Genomic DNA, 19,747 nt, shown 5'->3' with positions numbered 1-19,747 from the left:
GTGAATTTGCACCTACTTTGCCTTACACAAGTCCTCAGCTTGCTTATCTCTTGTATTCACTACATCATATTCTTTCTTGTAGCCTGTCTTCTCTTTAGCAGCAATCACCACCTTGTCAAGAACAAAAAAATAAAAATCTCTTTGGCTTGACCATGATGCATTTTGACACATTATTCATTCCTCAGATTCTTCCCAATCTCCTTCCCCTTCCAAGGATATACTGATGCTGCAACATTAGCATGGCAGACATACCCAGACAACTGTTCAGTTAGTTTCATTGTCTACGTTTATTAGGAAATGAAATATGCCAGGGACTGTTCTTTGGCACCAGGGCCAGCTGATATGGATCAGCCTATGTCCATAAAATTAAATTCTCCTACTCACCATTTCAGCATGGCCTCATCCAAACTGCCAAGTGAGAATGTTCTCTGACTGTATTAACTTCCAGACCATTTGAGAGTTGTCCTGGACTTTGCTGTTGAGCCTGGACCACAGCTTGTGACGGACTGACAGTAAAACAGTAGAGGTGATCAAATTTCAGTGCCAAGGATTGTTATTTCTAATATAGATACATGTGTTCTAATATAGATGTGTTCATTGACTTTAACGGACTCTAGACCTAGGCTCCGCATCTGATCTCTTGCCCCTTGAAGATAACTGATAATAATAGCTATTATTATTGTTATTGTTATTATTATTAGAGTTGTTATTAATATCATTATTATTATTATAGTTATTATTGTAATTATAATTAAAATGACAAGTTCTGCTTGATTTCAGGGAGACTTCCTTCCCTCTGCCCAAATCTCTCCACCTAGTTTCTGAATCATGCCTTAATACCTGCCGTAGACCCTCTACTTTCCATGACCTCTAATTTCCTTGCTACTAAAGAGCCAACATTTGCTCTCCTGCAGAGTCTCAGCATGTTCTGCAGACATGTGTTAGCACTGATGGTGAAAGGATCTGGGGTCCTGACCCTGGTGTCCCAGCTGACTAAGGTATCACAAACAGCTCCTGCTTGCCTGTGTGCCTACAGTTAGAAGAGCTGCAAAGCACTGAGCAACAGAGCTGCTCCCCGTTGAGCACTGTCAGCAGGGAATTGCAAACCGGCCTGCTCCTTCCCAGCATGAGACCTCAGGGTAGCGACACAACAGCGTGCCCTTCTTGCCATTCCTTGCTCCAGCCCTTGCCAGGCTGCAGGCACGCTTGTCCGTCCCCACCTGCCAGCTGCAAAGCTATGCCAGGAAAGGCTATTTTCCTTCCAGCACAAATCACCAGGGGAGCAGCAGGCTGCTCCTCTCTCCTCCTCCTTCACACTGACACTCACTTGCAGGAACATAACTCACTGTGCGCAGGGTTGCATCCTAAGGCAGGGGCCTCACAGCAAGAGTCGGGCTAGACCTTGTGGGATATAAAACACCACGTCCTGTGCTGTGTTAGCTGGATTCAAATTACCTGTAAACAGACATTAATTTTTAACCATGCATGTGTGTTTTCGTTTTGTTTTGTTTTCTTTGCCATTACTCACCCTAGGGAGTGGGAACGACTTCCGACAACCACATTTTGCAGCAGCCTTCCTTTAAGTGTGAGATGAGCACAGTTTTGCCGCATAGGGCCCGGGGTGTGGAGTGAGGGCATTTCATGCCAATGTTTTTCCTGTTTGTTGGCAGTTTTAAAGAAGCTGGAGAGAGAAAAAAAAAATTATTTTGGGCTTACAGAAGCCATGCCGAGATTCACCTATACTTGTCTGGACTCAGCTGGAGCCAGGGAGCTCACAGCAAGTGCAGACCTCTGCCATGAAAACAGGACTGACTCGGTGAATTGTTCCTGCCGTGAGTTTCAGCCACAGTGCTGAACGCACATTTATGGAAGGAGGTGGATAAGAGCACTGGTGAATGCACTGGGGCCTTTGACATGAATTTCAAACATAACGCTGCCTTTCAGACTTTCCCACTCACAAAAAAGAACCAAGAACTGAAACTTAAATCCTTGAGCTAGCTCTTGAGACTGGAGGTATCCTTAAATCCTTAGTTGACCTTCCCAGTGTCTGTGGTTCAGACCAGCATTTCCCATCAGCTGCAGTATAAACAGTTTCTGGTTTGTAACGCATAGTAATACCCCAAAAAAACCCCCACCAAACCTCCAAAAGAAAAAAAATGAGTTAAACCAAAGGAAACTTATGCTCCATTTAGTTTCTGTTTGTAAACACCTTTAAGCAAACACTAGAGATTAATGAGTAGCTTTTCTATTTTCATTTCAAGACAATACCAAACCCCCAGCCGCTTCAATGCAATTGCAGATTAGAAGGTTTTTTATATATATACATTTTTTATATATATATATATATATATGAGATACTAAATGACGCAAAGCACTGGGAGAGGTAATGAAATGATACAGGCTCTGAATAAAGTGTTGATTCTTTATTCAAATGCAAAAGCCCTCTCCTGGGATGCTCTAATTTAAATTTCAGTCTTGGAAAGAACCATGTATTTCAATAGGGTGTGTGTATACTGCTATATTTCAGTATGCAGACTTCATAGATAATGAACGGTAAGAACACAGGTATGGCAGGATAAAGAAAAGCAGTAAAGCCCTGTAAGTGTTGTGCTTGTGTAGAGAAACTGAAACTTTGTTTTTAGAGGAGCTCAAAGGTGTTCACTGGAAATCTTTCTGCTGGAGAGGAAGCATTTGCAGCCTCCACTGTTATCCGTGCACTGCAATGAAGACTTTGGGGTTAAGGCATTGGGTTTCTGAATCCATAAAATCCCTGTCTCTGCCACATACTTTCAATGTGATAACAGGGAAATAATTTAATTTTTTTTAATTTCTCACTTTTCCATCTGTAAACTGGGGATTGAAACAAAAGGATTTTTTTTATTAGTTTGGTGCTGCTGTCCAATTGGAAGTGATGTCTGTTCAATATTTCCATACATGCTGCTCTCATCCAAGAAACTAAAGTGCCACAATAAGGTAAATGAGTAGTGGTTTGGTATAGTGCTCCTTCTTTTTCATAAGACACTAAGTATTGCCACCTGCATTAAAAAGGTAGAAAATCCTGTGAACAGAAAGTGACATGTCATTCCTAGACACAGGCAAGATGTGAATTACCTCTGAGACTAGCACTGGGTGGTTTCATAGCATTAATTTTCGGATTTTTTTTTTTTTTTTTTTTTTAACATTCCTTTGCATGTGAAAGAAATGGAAGCAAGCAACACCCAGGAACATGCTTGTATGTGAGACCCTATAACATCTCTGTTCAGGTGCAGCCCTCAGATGGAGAAACGGAGAAGCAGCTTCCTGTACAGCCAAAAATCATTTTCCTGGACAGGAAGGTAGGATTTGACCTTCTGTGAATGGACGTTTTTATTAATTCTGTACAATTTTGGCATTTCCAAGCAATCCAAAAGCTGAGACTGACCTACATATGGCATAGGACAGCTCTATAAATAGATATGGCAAAGGATAGCTCTATAAATAAGCAGTCATGGGCATTCTAGGAAAATTTTCCAGGACAGACTCTGTTCACATTTTTCAGCTCTTTCCTGCAAGGGTTAGATTTGTGTTGTAGAATTGATTGTGTGCAGTTTTCTGATCTCTGCCTCTAAAGCTTAGAGGACATCATTGAGGAATGTGGGAACAGCAACACAATCACGAACACTGTCAATGTCAGGTATAATGGGGTATCCTGGTCTGCCCCAGCAAGTCCACGCCATGCAGAGCTGTGCTGTGTAGAGATCGCTGTGTTTAAAGCAAGCTTGGATGTCTCTATGATTTGATTTAGCACTGCCAGAGGTACTAACATAAGTGCTGGAAGCAGCAGACTAGGTCCAATTACTCCTTAGATGTTGGTGGGTTGTTGGACTAGATTCAGTCCCAAAGTCAGATGAAATCTGCATAGCATGGCTTTATGCTATGTTTCTGTTTCCTTTATATTTTCATGTCCTCTTTTGTGTTTTCCAACTATTTTCTACTATAGAATCATTTGCATTTTCCTGGTCAAGCAATAGTATATCCATAGAATAACTAGAATACTGTGTTCAGTTTTGGGACCTTCACTGTAAGACAGACATTGAGGTGCTGGAGCGTATCTAAAGACCAATGAAGCTGGTGGAGGGTCTAGAGAACAAGTCTTATGAAGAGAAGCTGAGGGAACTGGGGTTATTTAGCCTGGAGAAAAGGAGGCTGAGGGGAGACGTTATTGCTCTTTACAACTACCTGAAAGGAGGTTGCAGCAAGGGGGGTGTTGGTCTCTTCTCCCAAGCGACCAGCTGGGTTAGCTCAGTTGGTTAGAGCATGGTGCTAATAACACCAAGTTCACAGGTTCAATCCCTGCTTACTGCAGGGGGGTTGGGCTCGATGATCTCTCAAGGTCCCTTCCAACCCAAAGCATTCTATGATTCTATGATTCTAACAAGCAATAGGACAAGAGGAAACGGCCTCAAGCTGCACCAGGGGAGGTTTAGACTGGATACGAGGAAGAATTTCTTCACCAAAAGGGTTGTTAAGCACTGGAACAGGCTTCCCAGGAAAGTGGTTGAGTCCCCATCCCTGGACATATTTAAAAGATGTGTAGACATGGTGCTAAGGGACATGGTTTCATGGTGGACTTGGCAGTGTTAGGTCAACAGCTGGACTTGTTGATCTTAAAGATCTTTTCCAACCTAAATGGTGCTATGATTCAATGATTCTATGGGTCTATGATTACAGTGATGATCCTGTAGCATGGTGTCACGTCCAAGCTTGGACAGCATTCTGGACATTAGTTCTGGATCCAAAGTTGCTTTATAATAATGCCAGCTCTGTATATCCATTAGTCATGAGACTGATTTTAAAACTGTGAGGGACAAAACTTTTAGCTTCTTTCTGTTGACTTCAGTTCCCTACACGTAGGCACCCTGTTGCATTTTAGGCTGTGGAATATGCTATTTGGCCTCCAGCTCCTACAGAAAGGTAAGACCTTTCCACAAGCCAGCTGTGTTGGATGTCAAACATTGTTGGCTACCTGAAATGACACACAAAACTTACATCTAGGCAGCTGAATCTTCCCCTGAGTTTCATACCCTTCTTCAGACATGTTTCAGGTTTTGTACTAGACTTGAGAACCTGTAGCTCCCTCAAAAAATAAAAAAAATGAAAGTTGATATTTTTATATACACATAGACTATGGGATCTAGGTCCTGCACACCTATTATGGCTGGGTAATTTAGGTGTCAAAATTGGTTTATTTCACTAAGTGTATGAGGAACTTTAATCTTCAGTCTGACTAAATAGACTGAATCTATTCAGTTTCCTTGAACTTGAGGAGTCATCCATCCTTGGAGATATCCAAAAGCCATCTGGACATAGTCATGGGCAACCCCTTCTATGTGGCCCTGCTTCAGCAGAGGGGTTGGACCAAATGACCTCCAGCAGTCCCTTCCAACCTCAACCATGCTGTCATTCCGTGAACTTAAACACCATAGAAACCATGATGTGTGACCCTAGACACTTCAAGTGAAGCAGCAAACCTTGCCAGACTTTACTGAAACAGATCTGAAGCTGCCAGAACTGCTTCCTCTCAGCTTAAGCTCACCTTAAAGAGTTATGGTGAACTTTGTGACATAACATGTAGAAGCAAACTGCCCTCCCACTGGTCATTAAAAAATTATTACAATCACTAAAACCATCAAAACTTTCTTTCTTCGTTTTGAGGATACAAGACCTTAATTCTTCTCTTTTGTTCTCTTTCCAGGGTCAAAGAGTTGATAAACTGGGGCCTCCCTCAGAACCCTGGGTTGTATCAGCTCATCTCAAGGGCTCCTCAGAGGCTGTGCTAAAAGGTTTGGATGTATTAAGAAAATACTTATAGGAAGAGTTATGGCAAAGCAGCTATGTGGAATGATGGTGACAAATTTAGGAGTTCTCCCTGAGAAAGACTGGGTTTCAAAGATAGTCTTTGGGCTGAAAAAAGGAGGTAGGAGTTTGGTGAACTGCCCAGTGATATGCTAGAGAAAGAGAAGCTTATACAAAGTTTTTTCATGCTCTGACAGCTTAAAGGGAGTATATTCAGTAGTTTATCTTGAAAAGACATATCTTAGATCAAAAAAAAGAATGAAGAATTAGAAATCCTAATATTTGATTTTCAGCTAATGTTAATTGTGGCAATTTCCTTAGAGTCAATGACAACCTGTTTGTTCCAGCAAAGGATCTGGCCAAGTACAGACAGAAACAACTGGGTTGGGTGCTTATGTGTAAGAATAAGGGTGAAGGCCAAAAAGGCAGATATCATGGTATGAGCCTGTAATAGACCACCCAACCAGGATGAATAGGCGGATGAAATATTCTGTAAGCAGCTGGGAGAAGTCTCACAATTGCTATCCCTTGTTCGCATGGGGGACTTCAACTTACCAGAAGTCTGCTGGAAATACAATAGAGTGGAGAGGAAACAGTCTAGGAGGTTCCTGAAGTGTGTGGAAGATAACTTCCTGACACAGCTGGTGACTGAGCCAAGTACGGAAGACACCCTGCTGGACCTGTTGTTTGTGAACAGAGGAGGTCTTGTGGGTGATGTGATGGTTGGAGGCCATCTTGGGCATAGCGATCACGAAATGATAAGAGTTTTTGATTCTTGAAGAAGTAAGGAGAGGGGTCAGCAGAACTGCTACCTTGGAATTCCAGAGGGCAGACTTTGGCCTGTTTAGGAGACTGGTTGACAGGATCCCTTGGGAGGCAGTCCTGAAGGGCAAAGGAGTCCAGGAAGGCTGGACGTTCTTCAAGAAGGAAATCTTAAAGGTGCAGGAGCAGGCCATCCCCATGTGCCGAAAGACAAGCTGGCAGGGAAGAAGACCAGCCTGGCTGAACAGAGAGCGTTGGCTGGAACTCAGGAAAAAATGGAAAGTTTATGACCTTTGGAAGAAGGGGCAGGCAACTCAGGAGGACTACAGGGATGTTGTGAGGTTATGCAGGGAGAAAATTAAAAGGGCCAAAGCCCAACTAGAATTTAATTTGCCTACTGCCATAAAAGACAATAAAAATGTTTCTGTAAATACATTAGTAACAAAAGGCAGGCAAAGGAGAATCCCTACCCTTTATTGGATGTGGAGGAGAAACATAGTAACAAAGGATGATGAAAAGGCTGAGGTGCTTAATGCTTTCTTTGCATGAGTCTTTAATAGTCAGACCAGTTGTTGTGTAGGTACCCAGCCCCTCAGCTGGAAGACAGGGACAGGGAGCAGAATGAAGCCCCCATAATCCAAGGGGAAATGGTTAGCGACCTGCTACACCACCTTGACACATACAAGTCTATGGCGCCGGATGGGATCCACCCAAAGGTACTGAGGGAGCTGGTGGAAGTGCTCACTGAGCCACTTTCAATCACTTTTCAGCAGTCCCATCTAACCAGGCAGGTCCCAACTGACTGGACATTAGCAAACATGACATCCGTCTACAAGAAGGGCCAGAAGAGGATCTGGGAAACTACAAGCCTGTCAGTCTGACCTCAGTGCTGGGGGAGGTTATGGAGCAGATCATCTTGAGTACCATCACGTGGCACATACAGGACAACCAGGTGATGAGGCCCAGCCAGCATGGGTTTATGAAAGGCAGGTCCTGCCTGACTAACCCAATCTCCTTCTGTGACAAGGTGACATGCTTAGTGGATGAGGGAAAGGCTGTGGATGTTGTCTACCTAGACCTTAGTACAGTTTTTGACACTGTTTCCCACAGCATTGTCCTGGAGAAACTGGCTGCTCATGGCTTGGATGGGCATACTCTTCACTGGGTAAAAAAATGGCTAGATGGCCAGGCCCAAAGAGTTGTGGTGGAGATAAATCCAGCTGGAAGACGGTTACAAACAGCGTTCCCCAGCGCTCAGTATTTGGGCCAGTTTTGTTTACTATCTTTATCAAAGATCTGGACGAGAGGATAGAGTGCACCCTCATTAAGTTTGCAGATAACACCAAAATGGGCAGGACTATTGATCTGCTTGAGGGTAGGAGGGCCCTGCAGAGGGATCTGGACAGGCTGGATTGATGGGCTGAGGCCAGTTGTATGAGGTTCAACAAGGCCAAGTGCTGGGTCCTGCACTTGAGGTGCTGGAGTGTGTTCAGAGAAGGGCAACGAAGCTGGTGAAGGGTCTGGAGCACAAGTCCTATGAAGATGGCTGAGGGAAACGGGGTTGTTTAGCCTGGAGAAAAGGAGGCTGAGGGGAGACGTTATTGCTCTCTACAGCTACCTGAAAGGAGGTTGCAGCGAGGGGGGTGTTGGTCTCTTCTCCCAAGTAACAAGCAATAGGACAAGAGGAAACGGCCTCAAGTTGCACCATGTGAGGTTTAGATTGGATATTAGGAAAAATTTCTTCATGGAAAGGGTTGTCAAGCACTGGAACAGGCTTCCCAGGGAAGTGGTTGAGTCCCCATCCCTGGAGGTATTTAAAAGATGTGTAGATGTGGTGCTTAGGGACATGGTTTAGTGGTGGACCTGGCAGTGCTAAGTTAACAGTTGGGCTTGATGATCTTAAAGGTCTTTTCCAATCTAAATGATTCTATGAACTGCCTTTTTTTTTTAATTAGCCTACTTCAACATGAAAATGTTTTTCATGAGGGATCTAAATGTTTCCCTTCTGGTCCTCATTTATGGAAAGACATGAACTCATGATTAACTCTAAGTGTGTGAGTATTATCCTTGAGGTTACTAAGGCTAGGAACTTGCTTAGATATAGAACCTTGTTTAAGTACAGCGCTGAACCAAAAACCTGTGGATGATCATATGCTTGTAAACTAGAAAGTGGAAATTATATTGATTATAAAGCATCCTAATTTTCATTGCTAAAATCTTTAAATGTAAATGAACAGCACACATATTGAAGAGTGACATTTCCTGTTACAAGTAAAGCATTTTGTTTGCACAAAAGTGATTTGTGTGTTGGCTTTGAATTACAAAGTTCACATTTGGAGAAGATAAGTGGCACTCATGCTGTAGATTAGAGCTTCTAACTCTTTCAGTCCCTGTTTCTGTTAGGTAGAAATTCTTCCTATCTTGACCATAGTTCCAGGTTTACAGGTTTGAAAAATCCTTTGGTCTGTTTTGTAGTTTTTCATGCCTTTTCAGGGAGGTACACCTCATAGGTTAGGTTTAGCTACTGGCTACCAGTAAAAGAAAGAAAAGGTGGAAGGGAGAAAGGAAGGAAGGAAGGAAGGAAGGAAGGAAGGAAGGAAGGAAGGAAGGAAGGAAGGAAGGAAGGAAGGAAGGAAGGAAGGAAGGAAGGAAGGAAGGAAGGAAGGAAGGAAGGAAGGAAGGAAGGAAGGAAGGAAGGAAGGAAGGAAGGAAGGAAGGAAGGAAGGAAAGGAAGGAAGGAAGGAAGGAAGGAAGGAAGGAAGGAAGGAAGGAAGGAAGGAAGGAAGGAAGGAAGGAAGGAAGGAAGGAAGGAAGGAAAGGAGGAAGGAAGGAAGGAAGGAAGGAAGGAAGGAAGGAAGGAAGGAAGGAAGGAAGGAGTAAAGGAAGGGAAAAGAAAGAGAAAAAGACAAAAAGAAAGAAAAAAAGGGAAGCAGAAAGAAAGAGAAAAATGATAGAAAGAAGGAAAAGGAGAAAAAGAGGGGAAAAAAAGAAAGAAAAGTCACTGAAGAGAAATGCACTTCACATTCTTTAAAAGATACATGCATCAAATTAATAGTCAATAAACTCCAGCAAAGAATGAACTGCGTGGTACAGATGTTCTGCATGTAATAGTTTGCTGCACTTTTTCCTTTGACAAACGTCCTTATTGCACTCGTCTTTTGAAGCATATGAAAGCAGCATTTAATCGAAATGGGTCCCGTCTAGCACACTAAGGCTGCTTCATCTGACAGCAGCCAAACTGCCTCATGGAAAGTAGTTTAGCTCCAAATTAGCTTGCTTCTACGTTAAATACCAGCTTGCCTGAGAGTTCTTTGTGAAGACTCCCATATATATCTGTAATATTCTGAGCTTTGAAGCATATGTGCTTGAAAGCTGAGATAGTCTCTGTTGAGAAGTACAGTACAGTACTCCAGGCTTCATCATAGACTAGAAATGGCAATTATAAAGTATTTGAATGCAGCTGACAAGACCCTCTTATAAAAGCAGTGTTACAGTGAGTATTAGAGCCAAGAAAAGTCTTGATAGTCTGTGCAGATACTGTCGTAAGGAGGATCATATGCATAGTACATAAATAAATGAGCCAGGATCAGGATGGAGCAATTAGAGAAATCTAGGTTCCCACATCTCCACCAAGTCTATTCACAGTATAAATTACTGCTTGTTTATACATCACAGTCGGTCCTAGAGACTCACAATGAAATTGGGGGTTTGGCGTGCTAGATGCTGTACAAAAATAAAAAAACCCATATATATAGTCAAAACTAACTCATATATTAGTAAATTAAATAGTACTGGATCATGAAGAGGGGAAATTTTATCATTTCTGTTGCTAAATCACTAAAATTTGGCATGCTTTTGCCCAAGACCTTGTCTCAGGCAATTTCTGGCCATGGTTCAGAACTCAATACAGCAAGGAAGTAATCTCAGTAGGCAGTCTGCATGCAACATCTCTGTTTGGAGGCAGTAAGAGTTTAAGACATTTGGTAGGGGCATGCCAGTTCTTCAGTGCTAAGGAACAGATCCTGGCACTGGGTAGTTTGTATCATAGAGATGTAGGCACAAAAAATGGGATAAAAACAGAGAGATATTGTCCTGCAGTTTGGCCTACCATCAAAAGCCTTGTCTCCACCTGCTGAACACTCCTGTGCATTTGGGATTGCAAGATGTCTCACAAAGATGTTTGCTATTTCACTACTTTATTCAATATCTTGGGCACGGGGATGGCAGAGTACAAAATGTCCTCCTCACATTCTGACTTTATATCCCTTCACCTGTGCTGCTTAAAGGCAATAAAATGTTAAACCACCTGCTTCATAAAGCAAATAGTTATTATGTGTTGTCTTTGAGCAGGCAAAAGCCTGTGTTTGTGAACACTGGAGCAAGTCCAGCATCCTAAGGAAGTTCTGACTTCTCACCCCCACCTGAACCAACATTTAAAATTTGTCACTCTTTAGGATTTTATCCCTCTCACTCCAAGAGCCTGAATGAAGCCCAGACCTGGTCAGGGTTGCTCAAAGGCCAGGACTTGGCTGGTGCTCAAAGATACACACAATAAAATGGAGATCCAGTTGCAAAGTAAATTAGAAGATTTAAAAAGAGCCTACAAAAATAAAAACCACAGCAAATATAAATGTTGAGTTAGAATGCATTCCCTGATAGCTTAGAACAAGAGGTAAAGTGACGGAGAAACTGGCTCTCATGGGTTTCATTTTAATGCTCCCCATGGAGCTTCTCCCTGCCAGCTTTGTAGCTGCAAGTCTCTCCTGTACTATCATAGAATCACAGAACCATAGAATGCTTTGGGTTGGAAGGGACCTTTAGAGATCATCTAGCCCAAATCTAGGTCATCTATCACAGGGCATGCAACATAGGGCAAGTCACCACAGACATTTTTCATGGCCAAAAACCTTTCAAAACATCTGAGAGGGCTGGAGAAAAGTTCAAAATTATTTGATGGTAGGCCAGGAGGTAATATGCCTGAATGATGAGGTGAAACACCTACAAATCAGAAAAGGGTTAATAGAGTCCGCTTTTTGCCCTTAGCTGCAGTGGCTGGCTCCTTGAGGCCATCCCTTTAGGACAGAAAATAATCAGTCTTTCACTAATATTCTCCTAACCTTGGTAACATATTTAGTCATGCAAGACATGAGTTAAATCAAAAAGTTGAGAGTCTGGAACCTTCTAGTGCATCTGTATAGTCCCCATTACCTTTGCTTGACCCCCTTGACATTTGTATTCATATTACACACCCACGATACAGATATGTACAGTAAATACCATTTCACAATGAGCTGAGGGAACCAAGATTCAGATGCTAAGGTCCTCCAATCGATCAGGAATTTGGTGTCCAAGCACCTCTGAAGGCCTGACTCTAGGTGAAAATTCTGGGGTTAGACAAAATGTTTATGATTAGGAAGGACACTAAATTTAGAATTCCTGAAGTCCCCTTAAAGTCACAAGGACTCTCTGAGGGGCTAGGTGGTACTTATCTGGATGCTGTTAATTGCAATGCAATTTTTTATTCCTCTGCAGGGCTCACCCAAGTGCAGGTCATAGATGGATGTGCAAGCTTTTCCAGTCTGGCCGTCTCCAGCTCAGGCACAAACTGGAAACTTTTGTTCACTGTCACATCACCTCCGGGTAAGCTCCATTTTCTGCATGTTTTTTGATTTGGTAACTAAACTCAAAACCCTAGTTAAAAAAGTCAAGCTTTGTTTGAATGAGTGGAGCAACGCCAAACCTCTGAATACCCTGACTTCTGTTACACATCCACGTTGGCATTACCCAGGCAGAAAGAGAGCTAAATGATTCCTGTGCTATTCATGCAAGATCCCAAAAATCAAGATGAGTTAGTACAGGGAAGTGTTGCCAGAGAAAGGTACCTGTCTGTTCCTGGATTCCCCAGCTATGAATCCTTTGTAGGAATCACGTCCTTGAGGTCAGCTAAACAGCCCGAGCAAACTCTTTTCTGTAAAGTGAGTCCTCCCATTCCCTTGGTTTTTCCTGTTTGTATTCAGAAATTTTCCATCTGTGCTCCCAGTTATTTTCATATTGCCTTTCACCAACTGTTTGTCAGCTCCTGGTCATCTTTACGGGTGCAACAGGTTATGCACATTCAGAACATGCCTTCAGGACTGAGCTTGACTAGGTGTATCCTGACAGTTTACAGAGATGACATTGGGACCTCCAAGATCATGCAACTTGCACGAGGCCTCTGAGCAACCCAGTAATGGTGAAGAGGCAGATGTGCTTATGCCTCCTTAGAAATACCAGCTGAGGGGGATGTCAACATCTCGGGGATAAGGCACCTCGTGAACTCTGGCTTGTAAAAGCCTCAGGGCATCTGCACAAGATAAGCACCTACCCAACTGTTTGAAGGCCTGAACTTATCTACAAATCTAACTCTGAAGGTATATAGGAGTCAGAGTGCTGGTTTCTTGTCTCAGAATGACTGCTGATGCAAGTCAATGGAAAAGCAGGAACACGCTGTCTGACATGTAGTCCAAAGCCTGTATTAAGATATAGGTGTTGTAAGACCATGTGTAAAGTCTCTATTCTGGTATTATGTACATACATATATGTGTGTATATATATGGATATATAGATATAAATAGATTAGATATCTCCATATATAAATATATATATATATATATATATATATATATATATATATATATATATATAACCTGAGACTCACCAGGTGGAAAGAAACCTAGGAAGAACAGATAGAAATATTTCCAGGAGAGGTAAGGCAGGGTGTGTGCCACTGCATAAAAGCCCTGATGAGTACTCCTTTGAAGTACTGAACATAATTTTGTTTATCCATGTTCAGAGATGATCTCAAAAGGGAGTAGTTACAGACTGAGCATTTTTATTGAGAACACTCTAAGATAGCGTGGCTTGTTTCAGCCAGAAAAAAACAGAGGGCAGATACGTCAGACAGGTGAAGTGGCCAAGTGGAAGTGGCTAATGAAAAAATCTGAGCTAAAAAATTAGAAGAAGATTACATGTAGACTGTATTTTTCTGAACAGCCTATCTTAATAGATAGGAATAGTGAGGGCAGATCAAACTGCTTTTGCATGGAGGTCAATATGCTTAACGAACAATATTGTACAACACGGTACACACAATAGCATGGGATAGGATTTATAATCCAAGAAATCCCTTCCTATTCTGGGATTAAATGAAGATCCAAATTTTTTTTAATGAGAAACCTTTGTTCCTCCTACTCACAAGTGGTTAATCAACATTGAGTGTTGCCCATGGCTTTGCAAAGGGAGAATTCAGGTGCAGGGAGTACTTGGAGGTGGGCCTTTAAAGGGGGGACATATATCTATTTTGAGGGTGTATGCTGTCAAACACCCACAATTCCCATTGCCTTCACTTCAGTGAGAGCAGATGGAAAGTCAGCACCTGACAGGATCCGACTCTTTAGTGGGAAGTCCAGCTTAATGAGATGTGTTTTGAAATCTGCTTCAGGGGAGTCACAAAATCTTCTTTCCTCTGAACAAAGGTCAAATGCAGATCCCTTTTATGAAACATTTAGCCAGTCAGAGTGTTGCAAAGAGGTGTTTACAGGTAGCAATGCAGACAGCTGGTGCATCTATGTAGGTATCACCTGTGTAAATCAGAACATTGTACACTTTTAATATGCATTGCAAAAGCACACACCAAACAAGTAACCCCCTTTGCTTGTTTGCAATTGGGAACCATGCTGGAGACAGAATAAAGGCTTTTATACTGCCAGACTCTTACTGAAGATATTTGCTTATTGGCTGAGATAAACAAGCAGAACTTAAACAATCAAATAGTAGAAGTTTGGGATACATTTTCATGTCAGGTTTCTGTGTGTACCCTGGCATAGTTTGCAATTTGGAGACAGCTCAGAAGATGCAGCTCATATTGAATGCAATAATCTCAAGTTCTTTAGTGGTAGTTCCCGGGGAGAGTAGACAGTTCATAGCACTGTTGCATGGTCTTGCTCCTTGTTTTACAGTAATATTCACTTAACTGATACGGATCCCAATGGACTTGATCCATCCACTTTCCATTAAAACCAAGAGCAGTCTACTCACAAACTATTAGAGTAGTGTGAAGCACCTTTAAGCACCTGTCTGTGTAGAGTCCTTGATATCTGTGAGATTACTTGTCTCTCCTCAAGTCAAGTTCATATGTGTTTGTACCTGCAGGCAAATTTTTCCCAATTGGAACATGCTTCCCACATTGTTCTGATGAAGCTCTGCTTTGTTCAAGCGGACAATATTGACACAAATCTAATTAGTTTCAGATAAAAGTACTTACAGCTACTTACCCTAGTCTCCAAGCCTCCATCTGACAGTGTTTCTGATTTTTTTTTAATGAATTGATGAAAAAAGGCTTTTAGATTTTTATTAAAAGTAGAACTCAAACAAGTAAAAGAAATACCCATCCATCAAAATGATTAGAATTGTCGGGTTAGGACTGATAATGAGTCAGGTAGTAAGATGAGTTGATGCACTAATCCGCATCCTTCAAATTGGTCTATGGAGAGTACCAAGGCCAGTTTTGTTAAACTCCTGTCCTTCCCAGGCACATCTCCATTCAAAATGAGTTTTGGAAGTAGTCCAGGGAGCCAAAACCTCTCTATATTTCTGATTTTTAAGATGGCAGTATTAGGCATCTTCCAGTCCTTGAAGCTACGATGCTAAGGCCAAATGAACTCTTAACCACAGAAACTATGAGTAGTGGCTGGCTAGATTCTGACTTCATTTTCAGAAAACTTTAGGATGTCTGGGTGACCAAAGGTTGTGTGCATCAGGAGACTAAATGTTTACCATGCTAACAGCAAGGACACTGTTTTTTTATGTTTATAATGTCCATTATCGACATGGTGGAAAATATTAGCAAGTTCACTGGAAGTTTTCTGCATCATGGACTTAAGGTTACTGATAGTGAATGTTTCTAGGTTCCCCATAACTTAGATTCATACGAATCAGGTATAGCCTGTAAAAACTGTGTATGACTTAGAACCTTTCTTCTTGCAACCAGCTTCTTTCCAGCATGGCTGGAAAGCTGCCTGGCTGAAAAGGACCTGGGGGCGTTGGTTGACAGCCAGCTGAACATGAGCCAGCAGTGTGCCCAGGTGGCCAAGAAGGCCAACAGCATCCTGGCTTGTGTCAGGAATAGTGTGGCCAGCAGGAGCAGGGAGGTGATTGTGCCCCTGTACTCGGTGCTGGTGAGGCCGCATGTGGAATACTGTGTCCAGTTTTGGGCCCCTCAATACAAGAAAGACATTGAGGTGCTGGAGCGTGTTCAGAGGCGGGCAACGAAGCTGGTGAAGGGTCTGGAGCACAGGGCTGGTGGGGAGTGGCTGAGGGATCTGGGATTGTTTAGCTTAGAGAAGAGGATGCTGAGGGGAGACCTTATCGCTCTCTACAACTACCTGAAAGGAGGCTGTAGTGAGGTGGGTGTTGGTCTCTTCTCCCATGTAGTTAGCGATAGGATGAGAGGCAATGGGCTCAAGCTGAGCCAGGGGAGGTTTAGGTTGGAAATTAGGAAAACTTTCTTTACGGAAAGGGTGGTCAAGCATTGGAACAGGCTGCCCAGAGAGGTGGTGGAGTCCCCATCCCTGGAAGCGTTCAAAAACGGGTAGATGTGGCACTCTGGGACATGGTTTAGTCTAGTCTACCCTTGATTGGTTTAGTGTGGACTTGGTAATGTTAGGTTAATGGTTGGACTGGATGATCTTAAAGGTCTTTTCCAACCTAAACGATTCTATGAGTGTATGATTCTCTGTCATGCTAGGCAGAATGTGTGTGTTTTCTGTCTGGGCCTGATCTGTTTGGCTTCAGAAATAGATACTTTTCTGGGTTTGGTAGTCAGCCGGACAAATTCATGGAAGAAATATTAAGGATTGTTAAATATAAAGAGGCTGCCTCTGCTTCAGGAAACACTGAAAGCTTGAAACATATATTGGAGAAGTATAGTTATATATTTGGTTTGTCCTGGTACTCAGTCCTAAATAAATACTGTTCGTTAATGTTGGGTGTGGACATAGACAGACTTATAGGCTGTTCCTGCACACATTTTTAACAACAGCTTCACTGTTGAAAGGCTATAACCTGGTGCTTTAACTGTGAAATCTGTGTCCTTACTTTTGTAATAAACTCTGACTGCTTTAAATTCTCAGGGGCTAAGTTTACTGCGCTGTCTCAGCCATTTACCATCTTCCCTGTCCCCACGGGAGTGAAGGCCAGCATGATCCTTGTTGTCATACTGAGTTCAGCAGCATCTGCATTCATCCTCACTCTTTCATTCTGCTGGTTCAAGAAGAGCAAAAGCAACAGTAAGTTGGAAGTGCCCACTAAAATTCATACTTGCAGACTCCCTGGTTTATTTAACAAATCTCCAGAGTGGCCATAACAGGATTCAGACAACAGCATTCAGAGAAAGCTCTGAGAAGTTCAGTAATTAGCAGTATAGTTTGTAGTTTCAGGGTTATACAGTTTTGTGCCAATAACAGATGCCTGAGTCCTGGCTGAAAAAAGTTTTAACTGTATGTGAAACATGATGAAAATCAGATTTCTATAGTGCAGACAAGGAATTGGCAAACAAAGAAAATATTTACTATGATTTCAATGATCTGTTCAGCCACTGCATTTTCCTGATGAAGGGTGACACAGCAAAGTATTGCTGTGGTGAGGTCATGCAAAGCCTTGGTGCTGACCAAGGAGCAGACACAGCTGCAGTGAGAATGACACAGCGACAGTGGCACAGCCATGCTCACATCCCATATCACACTATCAGCATCATACGAGTCCAAGTGGTAACGGGAGGGCTAGAGCTTCTCTGGAGTTCTCCCACAAGCAAATCCACACCTTTACTGATTTATCTTAAGGTTGCTTTCTTTTTAGCATTGATCTTAAAAAAAATATAGCTACCTCAGGGAGGCTTTCCCACTGCAGAAGGCATAAAGCTCTTTGCGTAAGTGAAGAACTGAAGATAAAAGGATGTGACTGTAACTGGTAGCTTGACTGCCAAACAGCTACCTTAAACTTCTGGGTACGTTAAAAGTTACCAATAACTTGGCCTTTTGGACATGCTAACTGAAGTTGGGACCCAGCCAAATGTACAGGTCACCCATAGTGGAGGAGTAAATGCAAATCCCCATTAAGACGACATCTCCCACTAGATTCAAGACCTTCTCACTAGTTTCTCCAAACATTTGTTTTCAAGTAACTTTGCAAATCCAGGCTAAAGGGTCTTTGTCCTAAACTGCATCATAAGCACTAGCTGCAACAAGGTCTGAATTTCTAGTGTTGCTGAACATGGTGACAACATAAGGTAGGATTTTACTGAAGAGAAGAGCTGGGATCCCTAATGGCAAGACACAAGATGGTATGAACGTAAAACAACTGTCTCTGCTTTTGGGCAGAAAGAATAGAATCATAGAATCATAGAATGCTTTGGGTTGGAAGGGACCTTGAGAGATCATCGAGCCCAACCCCCCTGCAGTAAGCAGGGACTGAACCTGTGAACTTGGCGTTATTAGCGCCGTGTTCTAACCAACTGAGCTAACCCAGCTGATCACTCCTAGATTATCTGTTAATTCACCATCAATATATTGTTGCTTGAATTAATAATTGCTGCTGCGCTGTGGCAGGATTGAGAGTGATGTAACTGCACGCTTCATTACAGAAACGAGGACTGAGCGGGCTGATGTACCACAGGCCACTGCCAAAGGACCACAGGAACAAGCATGGCCTCGTGCAGCTCACAACCGGCCTTGCTACAACCAAGGAGAAAATAAAAGTGGTGTTCCTGTAGCAGAAGGTGAGACTACAGTTTGGTAATAATTCAAATTTATTAATAGAATCATAGATTCTATGATTCTATGATTCGATTATCATAGAATCATAGATTTTATGATTCTATGATTCTATTATCATAGATAATAGTCAAACATCAAAAGAATCAGTATAGGTCTCAACTATAGATTAGTATAGGACCAATGGCATAGTTCTTCTCAGAAGGTCTATCACTTTATTACCTCCTCTTCTCCTCCCTGCTTTTTTTCTATTTATCATTTTACCTCCTTTTACATTTATCTTGTGTGAAATCCTAACTCCACTGAAGGCAGCACCATAATCCCCCTTACACTCAAATAGTCCATGATTTCACCTAATGTTTTTGGATTAGGGCAGGGACCAGCATTCCCACAACGTCCCCAGCATGCCTGGAGCAGCAGGACTTCTCCCTGCCCAGGTCTCCAAGTGCTGCACCATTAACTGTGCAGTGCTCAAAAAGCTCTGGACAAGTTTGAAGGCTGTGGAGGACTGAAGCGAGGTGCACTGGAGGTAGGAAAAACCACTCAGGGCTCATTTGCATGGTCTCCGTTACCTCCACTATTTAATGGACCTTTATGCAGTGCTTTCTGAGCAGTGAGTCCAAGCCAGCACCCCAAAGAGGCTCCATTCCCACCCACCCAACTCAGCATCCCCCTTTACTCTCCAGGGTCCCTCCCACAAGCACCCCTCTTCCGCACACCTCCTCAAGACTTGTCTTTTCATCATCTGCTGATCAAACACGACTCCTTCTGAGGTCACAGAAAAGCAGACAGCCTTGGGGGCATGTGGCTGGCAGCATAAAGCACTGGCTTCCCTCTCTGCAAGTGTGAAATGTTCTTATAGTAGCTGTTTTTTGGTTTTTTTTTTTTATCTCACCTGTCAACAGCGCAGATCTAAGGGCATTCGGATAACCCCACTGAACCACCCATTTACTCTGTTTTGGGAATTTCTTTTTCCTCCTCCTTCCCAAAGTCTGTGGATTACATAAGAGGCAGGAAGAGGTGAGCTGGAGCTTTATCTCCTTTTAATTAGCATCTATCACTAAAGCAGGGGGAGAGAGAGAAGGAGAGAGGAAATTCTGCAGTTTATGTGTTTTGATATTTGCTGTACTCCTCCAAAACACAGTGTTCAGCTGTGTGCCTTAGGATACATATCTGCTATAAATTCATTTTTTATCTAATTTGTCTGAGATCTAAGCTTCCTGTGGAGGTCTGAGATCAAAGGATCTGATTCTGTCTGATGTCGGCTCTGACACATAATGCGTGCTGACTTAGTTCTGTCTATAAACTCGCAGTGGGAGGCTGCCATTCTCCCTTGGCACCTT

The 19,747-nt window shown here is 42.6% G+C and overlaps 1 protein-coding gene across 1 annotated transcript in view; it reads left to right on the top strand.

Moving 5' to 3' along the window:
• Window positions 1-19,747, top strand: part of PKHD1 (PKHD1 ciliary IPT domain containing fibrocystin/polyductin) — a 275,411-nt gene that overhangs the window by 252,620 nt on the left and 3,044 nt on the right. The window contains exons 60-64 of the mRNA XM_075707750.1: window positions 3,200-3,335; window positions 5,735-5,822; window positions 12,130-12,237; window positions 16,767-16,922; window positions 18,275-18,409. Coding sequence (XP_075563865.1) covers window positions 3,200-3,335; window positions 5,735-5,822; window positions 12,130-12,237; window positions 16,767-16,922; window positions 18,275-18,409 — 623 coding nt within the window. The remainder of the gene's footprint in view (window positions 1-3,199; window positions 3,336-5,734; window positions 5,823-12,129; window positions 12,238-16,766; window positions 16,923-18,274; window positions 18,410-19,747) is intronic.

Source organism: Pelecanus crispus, chromosome 3 (genome assembly GCF_030463565.1).
Source record: "Pelecanus crispus isolate bPelCri1 chromosome 3, bPelCri1.pri, whole genome shotgun sequence".
Taxonomy (NCBI): domain Eukaryota; kingdom Metazoa; phylum Chordata; class Aves; order Pelecaniformes; family Pelecanidae; genus Pelecanus; species Pelecanus crispus.
The sequence above is the reverse complement of the archived record's forward strand: the minus strand, read 5'-3'. Positions and strand labels throughout refer to the sequence as shown.